Genomic DNA, 21521 nt, shown 5'->3' with positions numbered 1-21521 from the left:
ACACCACTAACAAGATATTCTTCAGCCTTCGATTCTTCAAAGGGCTCTCTACTTCGAACTCATTCGTCAGCCTGTATCTCTCCACTGATACTAGCTCTCCCATAGACCGCCGCAATGAACGGTCCTCCACCTTTCGCGGCCAATCTTCTCCATCATATCAATGCAAGTCACCGGTCTACCGGGCAGGGGAACGCCCAGCGCTGCTCTTACCGGTACGTGGTTTCCATACCAGAACGCGTCTGCTCCATCGGCCATCAGTTCTGCGACACATATTGCGGGTCCATTGCCACTTCAGCTTGCTTATCTTTAGTGCTATGTCGGTTACTTTGGTTCTTTGACAGATTTCCTCAATTCTGATCCATCAAAGAAACACGTATCAAATGCTAATGCCGAATCATTTATTGACACTTACGTTTCTTTACATATAGACAGTATAACAATAAGTTTTAATCACACCCATATTGCCAAATTCACAAACATGGCGACTTCAAGCAACATCCAACTTGGGTCTTTTAGATATTATCTAAATTGATTCATCGAGATCTTGTAGCTACACCAAAAAATATATTAAAAAGAGGGTAGGTAAGCAGATTTATCTGCTTCTAACTTCATTTATACCATCTCCAGTTGACCCGTCAGTGACCGCATGTTTAACGCCGTCCTCAAGATAGGAAAATCAATAAACTACTCTTCTACCCACTATTTTCCTACTCAAATGGGTCCTCACTGATAAGGTAAGGTCACTACGCCGGATTTAGAGCGCATTGTACGGATAAATTACCATCGTGCTACTGCTATTGGGAAGCAGTGAGATGTTGAGATGTGAAGGGTGGGACAGGTGATGTGCAATACAACTGTTAAATTGTTAGGGATGATCGATCCATCTCTTTCTTACCATCACACCACCCGCCACTGGAGCAAAGTTCATGCACACTATTCGGAACCAATCATCGACAGTGCGTTTTCAGATATCTTTTCTTCCACATACCATCCGTATCTGGAATGAACTCCTGTCTTCTTCCCGTGTTCTTCTACAAACGAGGCTCAGAGAGAGTGCTCAGCGGTAGACGAGGACTTGGCTGTGCCCCTGGCCTTGCTGGCGTCTACGAGCGCCCACAGCGACTGACCAACAGGCCGACCTTAACGCCACCGTATGCTCGTTTGCTGATCGATAAAAAACAATTTAAACATTGAACTCGTGGGTAAATCAATCTAAAGAATTAGAGTATCCGATGTTTCCGGTGATCACAAACAAGGCCTACCTTCCAAGCTTAAAGATATTAAAGCTCGAAAGCTATTTCTGACTTGATCATTGGATAAAGCGCGACTCGTGACGTGTGGCCGTGAGCCATGACAGGATATGCGGGCTCGCAGCGCGCCCCACCACGAAACTTACGGAAGGCATAAAGTCTTTATGTTTTTTACCGCGCATGATTCATTAACGTCGAACAAAAAAATGTCACAGAAGATATCGACATTGGACGTCATCAATCATGACGTTAACGCGTATTATCCGAAGTTTTATCCGAAGATTTCTACCGCGCAACTATCACCATTAGCCTATAGTAGCCCACTGCTAGGCATAGGCCCCTCCAGCTGATCCTCAGCTTCTCTCATCCAGCTCTTGCCAACAACTCCACATATATCGTTCTTCCACCGACCCTGAGGAAACCTGCACTACGTTTGCCAATTCACGGTCTCCACTCAAGAACCTGTTTACTCAAACAGTTTATCTGTATTGAACTGTCTTCTATATTGACTCTAGAAGAACGCTGAAGAGAACTTTAAGTTGTTTTTTCCTCACCTAATCGCCAGTAGCCAAAGATAATCCAGTTACATAATTTGGTAAGGTGAGACCACGGGCTCAAGTTCAGATAGTTGCTAACACTAGTCCTGGTAAGAGCTGGGCTTCGCTGAATCTACCATCCGTCGTTAACCAAGCTGCTATCTGTGGAGGTATACGACAAAGGGGTGATCTTCCACCAAGCGGGTGATATTGCTCGGTAGACTGGACAGTCGGTAGACATTACTGGTAGGACCTCTTGTGAGTCCGCACGAGTAGGTACCACCACCCCGCCTATTTCTGCTGTAAAGCAGTAATGCTTTTCAGTTTGAAGGGTGGGGCAGCCGTTGTAACTATACTGAGACCTTAGAACTTATATCTCAAGGTGGACGGCGCATTTACATTATAGATGTGTATGGGCTCCAGTAACCAGTTAACACCAGGTGGGCTGTGAGCTCGTCCACCCATCTAAGCAATAAAAAAATAAAAAGACCTACGGCCTGAATGTTGTTAACGTCGTAAGCGAGATTCAGGCATCTGTCAAATATCTTGTGTTGATAACTATCGCCACATCACACGTAATGACATGAATACCACGTTTTGACGTGAAGACTGATCGGTATAACTAATTTATGTGTATTATCTATGTCAATAACGAACGAATGCATCTTGTTTATCTGAAATTATCGGCGGGAATCATCACGTCATTTCGCATTCGTCTTTTATAATAATAATAAAAATTGTTGCGCTAGGCACGTAAGCGTCTTTAGCTTTAAAAAAAACACGTACCTACGTAGTATAAACGTAAGACTAAATTCACTTTCATTTGTAAAATCAGCTGTTCTTCGACATAACTCGGTATTATTATTATGTACACAGTCTATTTATACGTTATACATATATACAGTTGTCGGGATTTCCTCGGTGTCGTCCGTCCGAGACGCCAAAGCCAAACATTAAGCGTAGTAAGCGCTTGACAATTTAGATTTCAGATCGGCTTTTTTTTTCTATTCTCTGCGTGTGTTTATCGCTTTTGTGCGCTACTTTATAGCTTTACGTTTCGTTCTTATCTACTCTAAATACGATAAACGTTTAAATAATAATGTTTATTCAAATAATTTAATGCAAAAATACTTTTTTTTTTTTTGTAACTAAAAAGCATATAAACAAATTGTAGAAAGGCAAATTAAAAAATTGAAGTTAATTTGAACACACGTGCTTAAAACACAAAGTATTAATCACAACAGCACTAATCACGCACTTAGCAATTTACAGTCCAACAAATTTATACAGATTACAGCAACAAGTGCTTCACGCTTTCTAATCGTTCAAACGACTGGTTTTCCGAAGGCAATGTTTACAAAAAAAAAAAAACAAGAGATAAACAAAAGTAACTCAATTCAGCGGCTTTAGCGCTTCACTGCATCACAGCTGAGGGCACAGGTCGGACACCTGACGTCGTCTTCCCCCCCCCCTCGTCTCCGCCATCAGCTGTTAATGGTGCCTCCCTCCGCGCCCCGCACTCCTTTCCCCTTCGTTTGTATAATGTGAGGAGACGAGGCAAATGCGTAACAGTCGTCATTACTTTTGCGTTTCCTGCTTCACAGATTTTTATCAGTTAATATATATACATATCACTAACTTGATAAATTGACTGCCCCAAATGATTCCATACATTTAAGTCATTTAATAATATTTATGTTAAAAAGTTTACTGAAACATAGTTTTAGATTATAAAATTCCTATGAAAAACATTTATATTCGAAGCTGCAAGTAATTTTGAAAATAGATCCTGTAAATAGACCGAAACGCGGTGAGGAGGAAAATGCCAAAAAATATAATAGATCATATTTTATGTTGTATAGGGAAGTCAAGAGAAGGATCCAACTGGGCTGGGCGGCGTTCGGCAAACTGCGTGGAGTCTTTTCATCGCACATACCACAGTGCCTGAAAACAAAAGTTTTTAACCAGTGCATCCTACCGGTAATGACTTACGAAGCCGAAACGTGGACACTCACAGTACGCTTGGTCCGTCAGCTCAAAGTCGCTCAGCGAGCCATGGAAAGAGCCATGCTCGGAGTTTCTCTGAAGGATAAAATCCGGAATGAGATTATTCGACAGAGAACTAAAGTCATCGACATAGCTCAAAGAGTCAGCAAGCTGAAGTGGCAGTGGGCTGGCCATATATGCCGTAGGACTGACGATCGCTGGAGCAGACGGGTTCTCGAGTGGAAACCGCGCAGCGGGAGACGTAACGTGGGACGCCCCCTGGCTAGATGGTGCGATGACCTCCGCACGGTGGCCGGCAAGAAGTGGATGAGGAAAGCAGCAGACCGGGCTCAGTGGTGTAGATTGGGAGAGGCCTATGTCCAGCAGTGGACGACTGTGGGATGTTCATGATGATGATGATGATGATATGTTGTATATTTATTGGTTAATGTTGAGAAACGGCGTTGATTTAATCGATGTAATGAAACCGGAATCACGCGTGCATCTTTTGATCAATTTTAAGAATAGGGTATGAAATTAAAACATTAAAACTCATCGGCCAACCAGGTAGCTACCGCTATCCCGCCCATTTCTGCCACGAATGTGTATTACGTTCTAAATTAGGTGGTGACAGCCATTCCACAATACAATTTAAATGACGGCATTCGTCTTACTCTTGGACTGTGCTTTCGGAAGTGATTCATCAAAGTCGGCTCGACGAAAATCTCAGAATTTCAATGATGATGCTCAACGCGAGTTCCTTCTGGCTTGAGACGCAGAACGCCAGTTGATGTCTTGAGCCAGGAAGCTCAATTTGGCATCATAACTTCACATAGTCAATCCGTAATTATCGTGGAAATATTGAATTATCGCTGCTTTTATCATGGAAAAGCCTTTGATTTTCAAGTAGAGTTAGCTCTTCGCTTGGAAAAATACGACAAAATCAAATTTGCGTACATTTGATTATAGCTCATGCAAGCATAGGCAGCGCTTATGTAGCCCGCACCTACATAGTCTCTCTACAAATCTTAACAATTCTGCTTCTTAGGTTAATCATCAGGCACCGTGGTACGTGAAGAATATAAGCTTTCTTGACTATTTAGGTATCGAATCCATCCTCTGAAATCGCTATTGAAATTATACTTCTTCACAAGGCCTCGATACTTTTTATTTATTTATCGTATGGCATTCGTTTACACTGCGTGGTTATAATTGAAATTTACAGTTTGTGATAAGGGTTTTATAATTGACGCAGTGTAGTTGGAACCGGGAGATCCTCAGGAGGACAGTTCAGTCGCCAGGTTGTTGCACTATTAGCACCACCCAGGGGTCACGTGTAGGGTAGCGGTGGGTAACGTTATGCAACTTCGACCCGATACTGTAAGCCCCTTATTTGTCAAAGTCAATGTTTCCATACTCTTCGAACTTATTGAAGAGCTCGGTGTTGTTACATTTTCCCCTAGAATCATCCTGCTGAGTTTCGCACCAAATCTTTCCAGCGTTGCATACCACCAAGTTTTGGAATGAGCTATCTTCGACTGTATTTTTTGGATTGTTTTTCATCCTCCTTGCAGCGTGTTACTAAATTCTGAGGGTCGTGACCTTTACGGAGCACGGAATGTTTTTATATGAAATTTTAAGTTTTCCCCGCGGTAGGAATCACACGTAACTGTGTCTCTGATATTCAAAAACGAAAGCACCTATGACCGGATTAACTATGTACTTATCTGGCTTTCATGGATATATAAAAAGATTTGGATACGAAAACATGATTTCAATCGGAAGAGTGTTAAAACCTTAAAAACGTCCAATCGACAAGTTCACCTTGTTTCAAGCAGCGTAGAAAGATACTCAAATTCCCACTCATCGATATTAAGCGCCCAGAACAATATAAAAATGCCAACTTTTAATAATATATCGCACATTATGCCTGCCAAATGAATAATTTATCGCGGTGTGTCAATTTGGGGCGCACCTCCCCAGGCATCGGTTAAACGAGGAGGTGTGGTGCAGGGGGGGCTTAGAGCAGTCAGTCCGCGCCGAGCGGCCAAGCGAGCGCCATGTCGCCGCGCGCATGCTGCCGGCCGCGCGCCCCGCCGACCCTACTCGACATCACCGCCAAGATAGTGGCCGCGAACATTCCCTTTCAGCGGATCGAGGAGCGCTACGAACGCATCCCGGAACCGGTACAACGTCGTGTCGTGTACTGGTCGTTCCCGCGGGACGAGCGAGACATCTGCATGTACTCGTCGTTAGCACGGGCGCCTCCCGACGACCATCGCAACATCGCCTTCTGCCGCGGCCTGAAGCTGCTCGAAGCCGGCTGCGTGGAGAACGTGCTGCAAGTCGGTGAGTGTCCGCCTGCGACGCGCCTGCGCCTGTTTACTAATATGCGCCTCGCCCACCCGCGCCGTATAAATAAAAACCTCGACGTGTGCGATCGATAGCTACTCCTCTCGGGAATTATTCATGCGTTGCCTCGTAAAAGTTTCAAGAGATTAGGGCCCGTCAGGACTGATGATTGGCTCGGACGAAAGGTTCCGGGCCGCTCGGCCGTGGCCCTTATCTGGTTGCGGTATCATCGTTCCGGTACTAGAACTAAAGTTTAATCGATTCCCGGCAACATATTATTCACGATTTCCACCCGACACCATATCGGAGCGATTACGTTCCCGGAGGCAGCCGGCTTCATAGGAAATTCGATCGCAAACAACGAATTCGTGATCGTATTAAAAGATTCTTCAAATTGAATCAACGGAAACACGAATTAAAATCGCCCTGTGAAAACATAAGTAGTGCATTCTCATAAGTTTCGGATGGAGATCACGTGGTCCGTGTTTCGAATCAATCGAAAAATTTAATCAAGAGCCCCGCTATAAAAATTATGCAGATGCAACATAAAATTCGGCTAAGATTTACATAACTCGATATCCCGTTACATAGGGAATTTATAAGACCGGAATGTTTCGGTGCGAGCTCGCGAGGACGGCTTCAATCCGTGCAGACGTCATTTGTTACTGTCGCCGCCGTGAATAACGGACGCGAATAAAAAAAAAAAAAAAAAATTATTGCCAGTTTTTTTTATTTTTTATTTAATAGGGCCGGAGCCGGTTTTTATTGTGCTCGGTCGTGGGAGGACCGGCGTTACATATTCGTTTAGGTCTTATCTCGCATCGGAACAGCGATTACCGGTCATTTCGGGCCGCTTTTTCGAGTGAACGCGGTCAGATAGATCGCAATGGACCTGGCAAGGTTATCTACGGCGCGGCGGCTTCGCGTATAAAGAACGCCTTTTTTTTCCTACCTTAGCTGATGATCTTGAGAGACCATTTGAGCTCGCGGGGCTCAAACCTGACGTTATTGCTAACACTAACCCTAGCAAGAGTGTTGCTTCGTAGAATCTACCACCGGATCGGAAACGCGATCCACTGAGATTCAACGAGAAACTCAATGTGCTCAAAAGAACTAAACAAAGAAGTAAACTCAAGATGAAATTGTGATGAGTAAACACTAGTTTGTAGTTGAATCATGTCCGCGGTCCGACTTTAGGCGCTGGCTTGCGTCCAATTTTAGGGCTACGTTTGGAACCGCTTCGACGAGATAGTATCCGAAATGAACCGTGTATAGCGCGATCGAGATAATCGCGCTGATCGTCGACGCGAAACTAGCGTCAAAACGCCGATATTTAAGTTCCCACACCCATATCACCTGACTCATACGATCGACGAACAAGAAAGAACCGCCCACGCTTAGTAAAAACTGAAGCTTGTTCTTGGAATTTTGTCGAATACAAAAGGTTTTCCTCTCGCTACGTATCAAATAATCAACTGTAATTTATATTAAACTACTTAACTGACCCGGCAGACTTCGTAGTGCCTCAATCGATAAATAAAAGACCTAAACTTTTGTATAAAATAAACTTAAAACAAACAAAAGGAATCCGTCTAACGGAGGACATATCAAAGGGAAAACGAAATCGTTATTTTTATTTAAGTCCGAGCATTTTCATATTCATCTACCTTTTAAACCTTCTCTGGACTTCCACAAATCATTCAAGACCAAAATTAGCCAAATCGGTCCAGCCGCTCTCGAGTTTTAGCGAGTCTAACGAACAGCAATTCATTTTTATATATATAGAGAACCGAACTTTAATAATAATAATTACAATAATTAGGAACAAATTACCCACGGTCATCCAGCCCGAATTTAGGAGTCCCTGTGTTATGGGTACCAAAGACTGACATACATATATAAGTTTAAATATATACATATTATAGATAAAAAACACCCAGATAAAGAGCAAACAAACCTGTTCAGCATACAATGTCTGCCCGATGTGGGAATCGAAACCACGACCCTCGGTCGGAACAGTCAGGGTCGCTAACTTGTGAGTCCGCACGGGTAGGTACCACAGCCCTGCCTATTTCTGCCGTGAAGCAGTACTTAATGCGTTTCGGTTTGAAGGGTGGGCAGCCGTTGTAACTATACTGAGATCTTAGAACTTATATCTCAAGGTGTGTGGCGCGTTTACTTTGTAGATGTCTATGGGCTCTAGCAATCACTTAACACCAGGTGGGCTGTGAGTTCGTCCACCAATCTAAGGAAAAAAAAATTACATGACATTAAATATAATCCGGTAAGATGCTATCGAATCCATTTGACGAATACGCAGAATTGCAATTAACACTAATTGAACTCAGTGTAATAATGGCATCGAAAACTTCTGACGAAATGTCACGACATGGCGCGGCGGTGTTGAATATCCGGTTGGCACGGTCCGCCGGGCCCCACTTCGAGAACGAGAATCGTCAGTGTCAAAAACACGATAAAGAAAACGTGTATAAAATACGCACACCCCAGCCTCAATGGTTCTCACGTTTAAAAAAAATTATTCTTAAATACTTAATTGTAATGCAAAAATGGGAGCAACAGATATTATATATACTACAATGTTAATGACTTTATATTTATTCAGTCGAGAGGTTCATTTAATAACCGGTCCGGGTTTCAGCCGTGATAGCTTCGATATGGATGTGATTAAAACATCGGTAAAGTACATTGTGTGTTCAAAATTGAAATAGTTAATTTTACTAAATTCGATTTGAAAAACAGATACAATATATTTATTCGCGAAGCAATTGCTCTTCAGTTGTTAGGTCTCCTTCGGAGGCGCTCGGGCAGTTGTTAGCAAATCCCACCCCTCCTGGCTGAGCCTTTGCTTGCCCATCTGTCCTGGTGAAACTGGAAAGGCCTCCGGGCCACATGTAATCTTTCTTTACTATACTGAGTATTATAACTATACTGAGACCTTAGAACTGATATCTCAAGGTGACGGTGTTTACGTTGTAGATGTCTATGGGCTCCGGCAACCACTTAACGCCAGGTGGGTTGTGAGCTCGTCCACTCATCTATGGAATTAAAATAAAAACTAACTGCTATTAAGCCCTACGTGGCGTATTAAAATAATAATTATGCCGATTTTTGTTACTAAAGCGCCACAATATCTAATATAAACTCTGGGAAAGACGAATTCGAAGGTACTGAGAATGAATCTATTAATAAGAGACCTAAAGAACTAAATCATTATCATTATCCTGCCCTTCTCCCAGTCACCTGGGGTCGGCGCAACATGTTTTCTCCTTCCATACTCTTCTATGATATACCATTTCTTCGCTCACTCCCCTCCTACCCATATCGTCTTTCACACAATCCATCCATTTCTTCTTAGATCTACCTCTTCCTCTAAATCCGTCCACATTCATAGTTAACACTCTCTTAACAACCTCATTTTCATTTCGTCTCATCACATGTCACTTAGTGCGCACAGCGGGAAATCGTTGGATGCGGAAGGCGGAGGATCGCATTATGTGGAAGGCATTGGGGAAGGCCTATGTCCAGCAGTGGGCAGATAAAGGCTGATGATGATGATGATGATGACATGTCCATACCATCCCAAACGTGCACTCCTCAGCTTCTCTGTCACAGGTGCCACTTTCAGACTTCCTCTAACATATTCATTCCGTATTCTATCCATTCTCGTTACTCCACACATCCATCGCAACATTCGCATCTCTGCTGCATGCAATCGCCTTTCATCCGCCACTTTCGTAGTCCAACAAGCTGATCCATACAAGACGGACAAGATCGGACGGACGGATCCATACAAGACAACTAAAACTTACATTAAAAAAATCAAAAGAAGGCAAAGTTAGATACGCACTGCCCACGATTTAACACCAAATGCACAATAAAAAGATACAAACAAATTAATATCGCACATCAGTTTAAAATTCATTATACAAAAAACCTATAAGGTTAAAAGTTTCGCATCTTCGTGCATGTTGAATAACATTAAAAGTATATTTTTAAATATTTCTTATATGAACATGAAAAAAAAAAAAACATTCCGAAGTTAAGGAAAACTAATCGAAAGATACCAGATTAACTAAAAACAAAAATAAAAGCTAAAAAATATATCATTATGTATGTATCGAATTTATTTAAATTCACACAGACAAACAACGAATAATTAATTAATAGTCTCAAATTATATTTATTATGCAGTTTGATTGTAATCCTCATCCAATTGATGAAGGTCAGGTACATTCCACACGTGACTGGCACAGTTGGTTGCTATTGGATGCTGGTAACCAAAAAAAAATTTTTGTTTTTTTTTCAAAATACATGTGTTATCTATGCAAATGTACGATTTTTGCACCTGTACACACAATACTCGCGTTCATACATACTTGTTCGTTTATTGGCCCCTGAATGCCCCTGATACAGAAAAATGTAAAATAATAATCACATATTTACATGTATTACATATAACAATAAAAAATAATTTAGAGAAACTTTAGTCTATGCACAATGACGTCAATGTTCAAGAGTACTATAGAAATTCGACAGCAACAGTATAATACAACCTTATCTTATTTTGATCTAACTAGTTTAAATACGTACATAAATGTCGGACTATTAACTTATTTTCGATGGTGACAACACCGCAATAGGAAACAAGGTGTGTGACAGGGATGTCAGAAAAAGAGGGCTGTCAAATTTTTTTTTTATTATGGTTATGTGATGAGACCTTTAAGCCAAGTCCTAAACTTTCTTCTTATATTCTAGTAATATGAAGCGAACTTAGATGAAGTTGATTAATTTGAAACTTCTATCAATTGGGATGAAATTAAATAAATCGAGATGAGATGGGCTGAAATAAAGTCTCAATAAAATGTGGGTTATCTACTGAAACTTTTTCAGTGGACCTTTTAGAAGAACCCTATGAAGAAGCTACGTCCATCAGCTTTGTTTCATTTACCGACATTTGTGCACTTTCACAGATACTAAACCGTTAATAAACTACCGTTATCACACATTGAAACATCAAGGAACACTAAATGTACAAAATAAAACAATCCATACAACGTCGCTCCTCGCATTCCCGCCAAAAATTCTCCTGTCAAATGAGCATTTAAGATAATAAATACTATATGATTAAGATTAAAGACAGAAGGAGAATACACTTTATTCCACACCAAAACATAATTTACATTCAAAAAACAGTCATAAAAATATATTAGGTATGTTGCGGTGTACCATTGACAATACATTATTATCCAAAATATATACATATATACAATAAGAACCAACATACATAAGGACAAGAACAATAAGAACAAGATATTATTAAAAATTAATAATTAGAAAACATATCGAGGGGTGAAATTGCCTATAATAAAGGCTATTGGCTTAAGCGACATTTTTGCAGCTTTATCAGAGAGCCATATAAAGTTTGAAATTTGAAAATTTTATTATAACAGAAAACTTCTTCGGCTATTTGAATGGATTAAATTTAATTGCATTTTAATAAAAACATTGAATTGTTGATACTAATACAAAACAAAACGGACCTTTAATTACAAAGATAAATGTCGCCTATTAAGTGAAATGTCGCCTTTCACTCCTCGATATACATATTATTATACATATATCCTATGCAACCTTTGCTTATTTATACTCCTAAAGTTAGCTCGCGTTATTAAAACCAAAAGGCTTAGTGAGGCACTGGTAGATTTATCACAATACTACCCACGTTACATAAAGCAATAATTAAAATCGGTAAAGTTCGAGATATTAGGATTGTGCCTTTTCAATAACGCGGCTCTTAAGATTTCAATGGCATACTTGAACGATGACGTCATTGTGCAAGATTTTTTTCTGCTTTGCTTTTAGACAGATTTGCTTTTCTGATACTCTCCGGTCTCATTCCTGAAGCTAAAAAAGGTCACTGTACCGACTGTAACATTGAACCGACTTCTAATAAATGAGAAGATTCTGAATTCGACTATTTCTATTAGTGTTTTTGTTTTACCTCGGGACGTTTACGCGTGAACCGATTTTGATGTTGCTAATGATCTTGATGATTGATGATATTTTTATTTTGTTTTGTTGAAGTAGGTTTTCTTTTTTGTTAACATTTCGTATTGTCAACTATAAATTTAATGAAAAATAGTTTTTTTTTATTGTTATTGTAACGCACAACACAAAAAAAAAACGTTGTCTTTTCTGACACGGCTTTTTTTTTTACAAACTTTACATTTAGAAATCGAATCTAAACGCATTTGACACAGATAAAAATAAGGTAAACGGTTTTTACGTAACAAAAAAAAAACCTTTCATCAGAACAAATGTAAACAGTCCAAATTAATACAGACGACTGTACATTATTGAAGTAGGTCACAGTAACGAAAATCCAATGCGACGAGAACGCGCCGAACACCAAACATCCTACGGAAGGCGGGTCTTAATAATTTTGTCGCGTCTTCTTTGAGCACTTTGTCAATTAACGCGTATTTACAGTTACCACACGTAATTAAATCATCACTCAGTTTTGTATTCACGATTATATGTTGCGTCATTACAGCTACCACAACGGAGGAGTACAAAGAAATATTTGTAATCATTGACAGATCTAAACAGTAATAGGGTAATGGCAAAAAATATTAAATTCGTACCTTCATTTTATGGAGTTCAGCTTAGAGGAAGAGGTAGACCTAACAAGAAATTTATGGATTGCGTGAAAGACAATATGTGTAAGAGGGGAGTGAGCGAAGAAATGGTATATGATAGAGTAGTATGGAAGGAGACAACATGTTGCGCCGACTGACTGAGAAAATGATGGGACAGGAGAATGATGAGTTTATGGTAAGGAGCATCATCTTGTATTGGGGATAAGTTGAAAAAGTGTCCGCCTGTAAAAAGGAAGATAATGTTGGTAGACTCACCGAAATAGCCCTATACTAATATTATAAAGAGGAAAGATTTGGTTGTTTGTTTGTATTGAATAGGCTCCGAAACTACTGAACCGATTTGAAAAATTCTTTCACTGTTTGGAATCTACACTATCCCCGAGTGACAAAGGCTATATTCTTTTGTTTTAAAAAATAGGGATCCTTGCTAAAACTCCAATAATGTAACCCAAGGTTATTCAAAACTACCTTTAAAATTCTCTTTTTTTAATAAGCTGACGTAAATAGAAGGGTTGGTGTGTGTGTATTTTGATTGTTAATTTGGAATTTTTTATTAAAGACCCGAACGAAGCTGGAGCGGGCCGCTAGTGTAGGATATGAAGCAGTTTTAAACAGAGCGAAGTTATGGCGCTGTTGTTAAAATTCTTCCACTTGCTACTGTGGCGCCACCTTTATTGGCTACGTTTCAGCGGACACTTTTGAATACACTGAGATGGTCCTATCCTCCATGTTTCAGTTGCATTATCTAGTCACTTGAACGTTCAATCTAATCCAAAGCTTCTCAGTAACTACTTTATTTCTATATTTCTCTGCACGAGTCAGCCTTGAACTATATATTACTTCTTTCTCGGTACAAAGTTCTGAACGGGCTCTTTATTCGTCCCAACAATCACCACTTATCCGTCCACCATCAAATCAAGCATTCACGACTTCTCACAACCTTGTTTTCCTTCAACAGTATACGACCGCAATAACTCGCGCATCCGGCAAGGGAAAATATTCCTTGAATCCAAAGCGGCAAGGCTTCCTTTGAATGCGAATACATAATTGCAATTCGGTTGTAAAATGTGGAGGTGCTTCGCTCACAAACACGACGTTGTACCGGCACCATTTAAAAAAGAACTCCCCCGTCTCCCGTCGTTAGTGGTTATGTGGAGGTTGGGGGGCCTCGCGAATGGGATTCAGGGGATCTAATAAAGATGGCTTTAGGTACGTGTTCGTACGACAGAAAGGTTCTTGTGTCGACACTATGGAACTCTGTTATTGGACAGACGCGCATTCAGTTTGTCAGTTCTGTATAATAATATTCTTTGTTGTTATGAATCGCGATTGTATTGACAGATGTTTTGGAAGGTTTTTTTTTTGCTTAGTTAATACCCAACTTAGTAATACCCGCGTTTACAATATTCTGATTAAGTATATCATTCGAAATTACATCCTTTTTTTCTTATACGAACTTTTATCGATTTTAATATCGATTTTTCTATTTAATTTTCTAGTCGTAAAGAAATGTTAATTTGAACAATGGAACAATTCACCTGCGGTCTTTTGTTTCTTTTTGTTCGTAACTAAAACGCCGGTGCCACGAACTCTTTTGACGAACAACAAAGGTCGTTGACTTGATTTTGATGATTATTTTTTTGTTGGATCATACAAACGTAACTTTAACCTTTAGCCCAACGCTGGGACTTTTAAATGTTCCAATAAAACGGTCGAGGAAAAACAAAATTGTGCAACTTTTTGTCTACGTGCCATAAAATTCTTTATTAGTACATAAAAACACAGATATGTATATAATAAAAGCGAAGTGAAGCTATTATTATTGTTAAGATGAAACACGGAAAATATGTTCATGAAACATGGCTATTCTAGACATTGATGTGTAAGTATATAATAATATATATACATATATTGCATTATTCATTATACCGTCTATACGTAATAGTTGTTTTAGGGTATACTATACCCAATTCTATCTTTTTTCCAATTTAATACCAACATAAATACGTGCGTACACGCATTTTTTATCACGACAATCTAAATTTGTAAACTTTACCACGTAATTGTTTGACGAGCACTGCCTAAGTACTTATAGAGTTTCCGGAACATACAGCTATGACTAAATGAATTCGAATATACAAGATATTTTCTATTTAACTTTTTACAAAATAAGGGACAATTGACATCGTGTAATAAAAATCAAACCCGCAAAATTATAATTTGCGTAATTATTGGTGGTAGGGCCCTTTGTGAGTCCGCACGGGTAGGTACCACCGCCCTGCCTATTTATGCCGTGAAGCAGTAATGCGCTTCGGTTTGAAGGGTGGGGCTGCCGTTGTAACTAGGTATACTGAGACCTTAGAACTCATATCTCAAGGTGGATTAGTTGTAGATGTCTATGGGCTCCAGTAACCACTTAACACCACCCATCAAAACAAATAAAAAAGAAAAGAAAAAAGTAGAATTGTTTTCGACCTAAACTGAGCCAACGAAGAAGATGAAGGCTATAGCGATACTGCTGAACTGTAGACGACGATAATTAACAGAGTAGAGTATTATTTGATTAGCTTCGATTATTGATTAGCAAAATATTTGGGATGTTTTCATAACTCAATCTAACTTCGTTTTTCTGGAAATCCGGGGACCATTTTCATAGTAGATTTGACAAGCAAATGGCCAAGACAAATCAAATTACAATAAAAAGATTCACCGAACTCATTTAGGTGTATAAGATCAAAAATAAGTCTGTGTATTATTCTCAGAAGAGCGATCTTCGTTTACTAGTCGTGGTAAGGTATAAGAACTAGGATTATCAGAAAAGCGGTTTGAAGCAAGCCTTAATCAGTTGAAGACACGTTTCCTTGTTAATGAAAGCAGATAAAGCGAATGTCCAACTAATAGTGGCTGCTGTCTCGGATACTAGTATTTTAAAACAAAATACCTTAATCGTTCCACTGTTACTAATAACTCCAAAACTAATTCATCGATACCGACTTATTCTTTGTCAAGTCTACTTAATCAATAGAACACCACAAAATATTCGAATTAAAAACTTTTTTTATTCGAAACTCTTGAATAACTATAAACCTTCCGTAGATTGACGATGGAAGATAACTTTTTTTTTTAAACTAAATTCAAATTAAGAACAAAAGGTTTGTAGATTATACTCTAAAGCTTGCGAAGAAAGAGGTATATGGAGCTCTAATTAAGAAATGACACGCTGTTGCAAAACTTAAGGTTTTAACTACTTAGAAATACTTAATTTTCCTTCGCTTTGTCATCACCTCGGGTCAGGTTGCGAAGCGTTGCTCTGAGTAATAACTTAATTCAGTATTCTTGTCGTCTGATTGGAGCTAATTGCGTGACCTGCCGCCTCTCACCCTCTTTATTCCGGTAATTGAAGCCTGACCCCGGCACCGGGGTATTTGACCCGGATCATCAAATCTAATAGTCGCTAAAAATAGCGTTGTAAAAACGTGAATGATATACGAGGCAAATCGTAAAGCTTTTTTACTTATGTGAAAATTATGTTTGTTACCAATTTCACAGAGTATACAAAACATTATCTCTATTTCACTTTTTTCTTTGGTCTTCTTTTTTTAGTATGGCAATTCTAATTAATGAATTTACCTTATAAAGTGGAAACAGTAACTTTCGCCAGATGTTATTGGCCAGGCTTGTAGTGATCTTGTGTCTGAATGAGAGTTGCATCGTTCACGTCATTTAGATGAGATCGTCAAAATATCTGGAGATAAAAAAAATGTAATCTATTTGGAATGCAATTATAAGATACTAGCTGTACCCGTCCGCTTCACTGGGTATTTAAAATTAACATTATTATTTATCACCCCCACAAATATTCTCATCATTAACGCCTCCGCAACTGGTGTAGGGAGTCCAACATTCAAATAAATATTAGCCTATCCATTAAGTACATGTATTTTCTACATGGATACCAAGTTTTAAGTCAATCGGATGCATGGTTCAGTAGTTATAACGGAACATCCGTAACTACAATAGATTTATAATATATGTATTAGTATAGATTTCAAATTTTAATTTTGACAGAAAAACATATTATTACAATTTTCGGGCTCAAGATTCAAAAGATTAAGCATTGAAGACTGTAGATTAAGCTTTGTAAAGGAGTATTCAATAATGTTTAATACTAAATCTAATAGCTAATACAATATTTAATACAACAATAAAACAATTATTAGAAAACATTAAAAATTGACTCGCAACCACAATCGAATATGATAAATAAAAGGAAATTTAAGGCAAATTTTTACATCGTAAAAAAACTTTTACCTATTTATTCTCACGAACCTCCATTTTGTTTAAAGAATGATTCTGTTTGTTTAACAGTTCAGTTTGGAATCGTCGTTAAGCACTACGAGAAGTTTTATTTATAGCCTAGATGGGTGGACGAGCTCACAGCCCACATGGTGTTAAGTGGTTACTGGAGACCATAGACATCTACAACGTAAATGCCGCCACCTACCATGACATATAAGTTCTAAGGTCTCAGTAGTTACAACGGCTGCCCCACCCTACAAACCGAAACGCATTACTGCTTCACGGCAGAAAATAGGCGGGGTGGTGGTATCTACCCGTACAGACTCACTAGAGGTTCTATCACCAATAATAAACCAGTTAGTTAACTAACTATAAATGATATTATACTAATAGCTATCTGTGTTTGTTGAGCTTGTATGAACAATCTTTTCATCAACCTATTTAGGATGCGCTCGTGAGGTCCAGCGACTGTGGGAAGATGACATTTGTCAACATCATAGTTAAATAGATACAGTGTGCCTGATGATAACAACAAAAACAAATTAACATCGCGGAATTTTAGCAAAATCTAATCTTATCGTAAATTGAGATTCCCTTCCGACTATCTGTTAACAGTCTTGGGAATGTGAAATGTGTAATTACGAAAATTACCTTGTACAATCTACAGATATATAAACTACTCAAACTCTTTCACTAGGCGATATTTGGTTTTTCTTCGATAGCCCACTGAGTTTCTCGCCGGATCTTCTGAGCGGGTCGCGTTTCCGATCCGGTGGTAGATTCTGCGAAGCACTGCTCTTTCTAGGGTCAGTGTTAGCAACACCTCCTGGCTCGAGGCCCGAGATCTGACATACACGCTAGGGTAATGCGTATATAGCCTCTCAAGGCTATCAGCATTGCTAGGGAAAAAAAAAGTTTGATCCAATCGCAACCGAGCTGCACAGTATCGCGCGCTAGGTCAATTAGAATTAGATTTTCTGTAAATTTCATCGAAATCGCTTCTACTGTTCCGGCATGTATACGTACGCACAAACCCACATCGACTTTTATATTCGATATAGAAAAAAAAGGAAATGTAAAATAATACATAAAAAAAACCACAGCCATAGATCGAATTTATCTGAGAAAAAAAATATGCTCACCAAATGTATTGTGTGATCTGAAGGGTAAATTCTGCTCAATTGACACTCCGTCCACATGTTAGGGCGAATGGTGATGATACACCTCGTGATCTCCATGTTCATGATAAGCTGCTTAGAGCCGTGAAAGTCTGTGAAAGCTTAAGTAAAAAGAGGTTCCTTTTTAGAGCACTACACATTTTTAATTGGAAAACAATATATATACATCGTTCTAAACTGTGATATATTGACATTCTGTGGTCGGAGTAATATCGTTGAGTTCACCAGTCGAAGGTCTCGTATGAGCTCCTAAAGACCTTAATGATTTTTGTAAAATAACCAAAACCTATCATTGTTGTGAATTCTATCAATTAATATACAAGCTTAACTTGGTTGTGCTCCTGTTAAATCTGTCCTGTCCATTAGCGATAATGAATATTTACCACCTATGGATGCTTTATGCTCATCTGCTTAATAAAGTAGACTTACTGGGATTGCTTTATAAAGGCTATGAAAAAGAAGGTAGTATAAAATATAATATTACCCACATAATTTGTTAGATGCATTCACGAAGCTTGTTAGGTCTCTTTCCGTGGCAATCGAGCAGCTGTTAGCAAATCCCACCTCACTTGGGTGAGGCCATACTCGCCCACCTCTGGTGGTAAAACTAGAAAGGCATCCGGACCTCGGTAATCTCTCTACTAAATACTAAAAACTCTCTAGAAATATATCCCGTACAAGATTACACAGTGCAGGAAGCTCGAACGAAAATAGTTAAAGCTCTAATTTAAATAGATAAACTTACCAGGTCGATATCTGCACGTTCCCATACACTTTTTTATTCGCTACATAGAAGCAGATGAGCCATATTCCATAGAAATTATTTAGAATGATGATTCATGAAAACAGACATTTGCTCAATAGTATAAAGTAGCCTATTAATTTGATACTTTATTCGTAAAAAATAGACTGAAGACATTTAAGGTTCGTTTGAGTGTTTTATCTTTTAACCAAAGTTTGATTCATCGTAAAGTTTTGAAAAAAATCATCATAAAAACCTAAGTGATTTAAGCAACAAGAAAAAGTTTGTCATTGCGCAAACACGCACACACGAATGAGCGAACGTTGAAACATAATTTTCTTTGTTATATTCCCGGTACTTGCCAACAATGTTTGTGCTATGAATGCGCTTTGTTACTGAAAGTATATTTGCATTATTTTATCTTGTTAGATTACCTGTTAGGAACCTGTATGAACCTCGGAAGTTTAGCTGAAGTGTCATCAAGAGATATTCCAGTCAGTGAAGGATCAAGTTTTTAGCCAATTAAAGGATGTCTGAGAAAACCGAGTAAGCAGGATCTAAATTCTGAGCTAAACGTGTTAAAAGCGATCTTTTGTAAAACAGTGTGCATTCATACTATGCACAACCTTCAGTACTTAAAGAGAAACAGGAACGAAAATGCATCAACGTTGCTATACAGGAAGTAGACGAACTCTTTTGCGACTGTGTATATGTGTATGTTGGAATATAGAAATACCACTAACCTTACAACTACGCAATTTCCATTAATTTAATTCATTATGTCTGAAAGTGGCACCTGTGACAGCGAAGCTGAGGAGTGCGCGTTTGGGATGGTATGGGCATGTGATGAGACGAAATTAAAATGAGGTTGGTAAGAGAGTGTTAACTATGAATGTCGAAGGATATAGAGGAAGAGGTAAACCTAAGAAGAAGTGGATGGATTGTGTGAAAGACGATATGGGTAAAAAAAGGTGACTGGGAGAAGAAGGGCAGGATAATGATGATCTAAATAAAAATCTAACGTAGATAACAACCATGTGTCACGTTTTCCTAAATAATTCTATGGAATTGGCCCCTTGATGAACTGCAAGTGTGAGACGTTGTCAGTTGACACGGATACTGGTTTATTGTTTTTTTCCTACCTATGCTGATAGCCTTGAGAGGTTATTTCAGCGTACCCTAGCTTGTGTAGGTGAGCTCGCGGGGCTCAAACCGGAGAATTGCTAACACCGCCCTAGCAAGAGCAGTGCTTCGCAGAATCTACCACCAGATCGGAAGCGCGACCCACTGAGAAGATCCGGCGAGAAACTCAGTGGGCTGTGTCTGTGGGTTAATTCGCTCGTCGAGCCCTTCGTCGCAAGCGACGGGTTCGACGAGGACGGTGACCGGTGCTTGTATTGCCTAAAAGCACCGTTAATGGATCAGGAGGATCCGTGATGACGTGCTTTGGGCGACGTCGACGGTTTACCAAACGGTCTACAGGATCGGGTATGTAGTTTCCGGCGGCCACGACAAGAGGGTTCTCATGTCGTGCCGTCTTCTCAAAGTGGCGCAGCGATGCCGACTGTAGATACTTACTGACGGGGTCGAGCTCCAGGTCATCGTGGAGGTCCACGTTCCTCTGGAACCATGGTGCTCCGACGGCTATCCTGCAGAATCGGGATTGCTGGTTTATCTTGATGACTTATTTGATCGGTATACTGTTTTCGTTTTTAATGAACACGTTTTGGCTTATGTAAGTGAGTTGGTAAACCCCGTTAGCAAATGGTCATCAGTGTATAGAAATTTCTGGGTTTTTGGAAAGGCAATTACAGCAAAATCATTACTTGTACTTTTGACCTATACTGATTATAACAAAGAAGGTGCTATAGATTTTTGCGGCTCGTGCCATACATTTACAATCTTTTCTCCTAGGCATTAGAACTTTTTGTCTTAATGATAATTCCGCAGTCGTAATAATATAGCTATTCCATGTATCTATGCTTATAAGCAAACCGCATTATTTAAGCCTAATATGTACATAGACTGTAATTATTATAATTTCCTATTAGTCAAGGGGGAGGGATAACGCCGTGAGAACTCGCTTTCAATGCTTCAGATGAATTAATACAAAAAAGGATAAATATACATTCAAGTTCTTATTATTATTTAGAATATTAAAATAGAATCCCATCCACTCTCAGTTTGGTTCAGTACATGACGCTCCTACATTAATATGGATTGACTATCCCAGAATTGTAAACCAAAATATGGTAAACAAATTATTTCTAGAAACAACATGGTATTATTAAAACCTTCAACCTTGACTATCACGATCAAAGTTAGAAAGCGAGAACGAACACAAAACACAATGAGAAAGCTCTCAAACGTTGTCTAAATAATGTAAAGGTTATTTACAAAAAAAAACTAGAAATAAAAATACAACGCGTCAGTTTAAACCGCAGCGCAACCTTATGCAACCATCGCATGCCCTTTGCCTGATATTTCTTACGTTATTT

General features: G+C 39.2%; 1 protein-coding gene across 1 annotated transcript in view; it reads left to right on the top strand.

Annotated features, from left to right (window-relative positions):
* The first annotated feature begins 5805 nt into the window (after positions 1-5805).
* The window catches only part of LOC105842591 (zinc finger SWIM domain-containing protein 4), a 100827-nt gene continuing 85111 nt past the window's right edge, over positions 5806-21521 (top strand). The window contains exon 1 of the mRNA XM_038017517.2: positions 5806-6121. Within this exon, the coding sequence (XP_037873445.1) occupies positions 5833-6121 (289 nt within the window). The 5' untranslated portion in view covers positions 5806-5832. The remainder of the gene's footprint in view (positions 6122-21521) is intronic.

This window comes from Bombyx mori, chromosome 19 (genome assembly GCF_030269925.1).
Source record: "Bombyx mori chromosome 19, ASM3026992v2".
NCBI classification, from domain to species: Eukaryota; Metazoa; Arthropoda; class Insecta; order Lepidoptera; family Bombycidae; genus Bombyx; species Bombyx mori.
The sequence above is the reverse complement of the archived record's forward strand: the minus strand, read 5'-3'. Positions and strand labels throughout refer to the sequence as shown.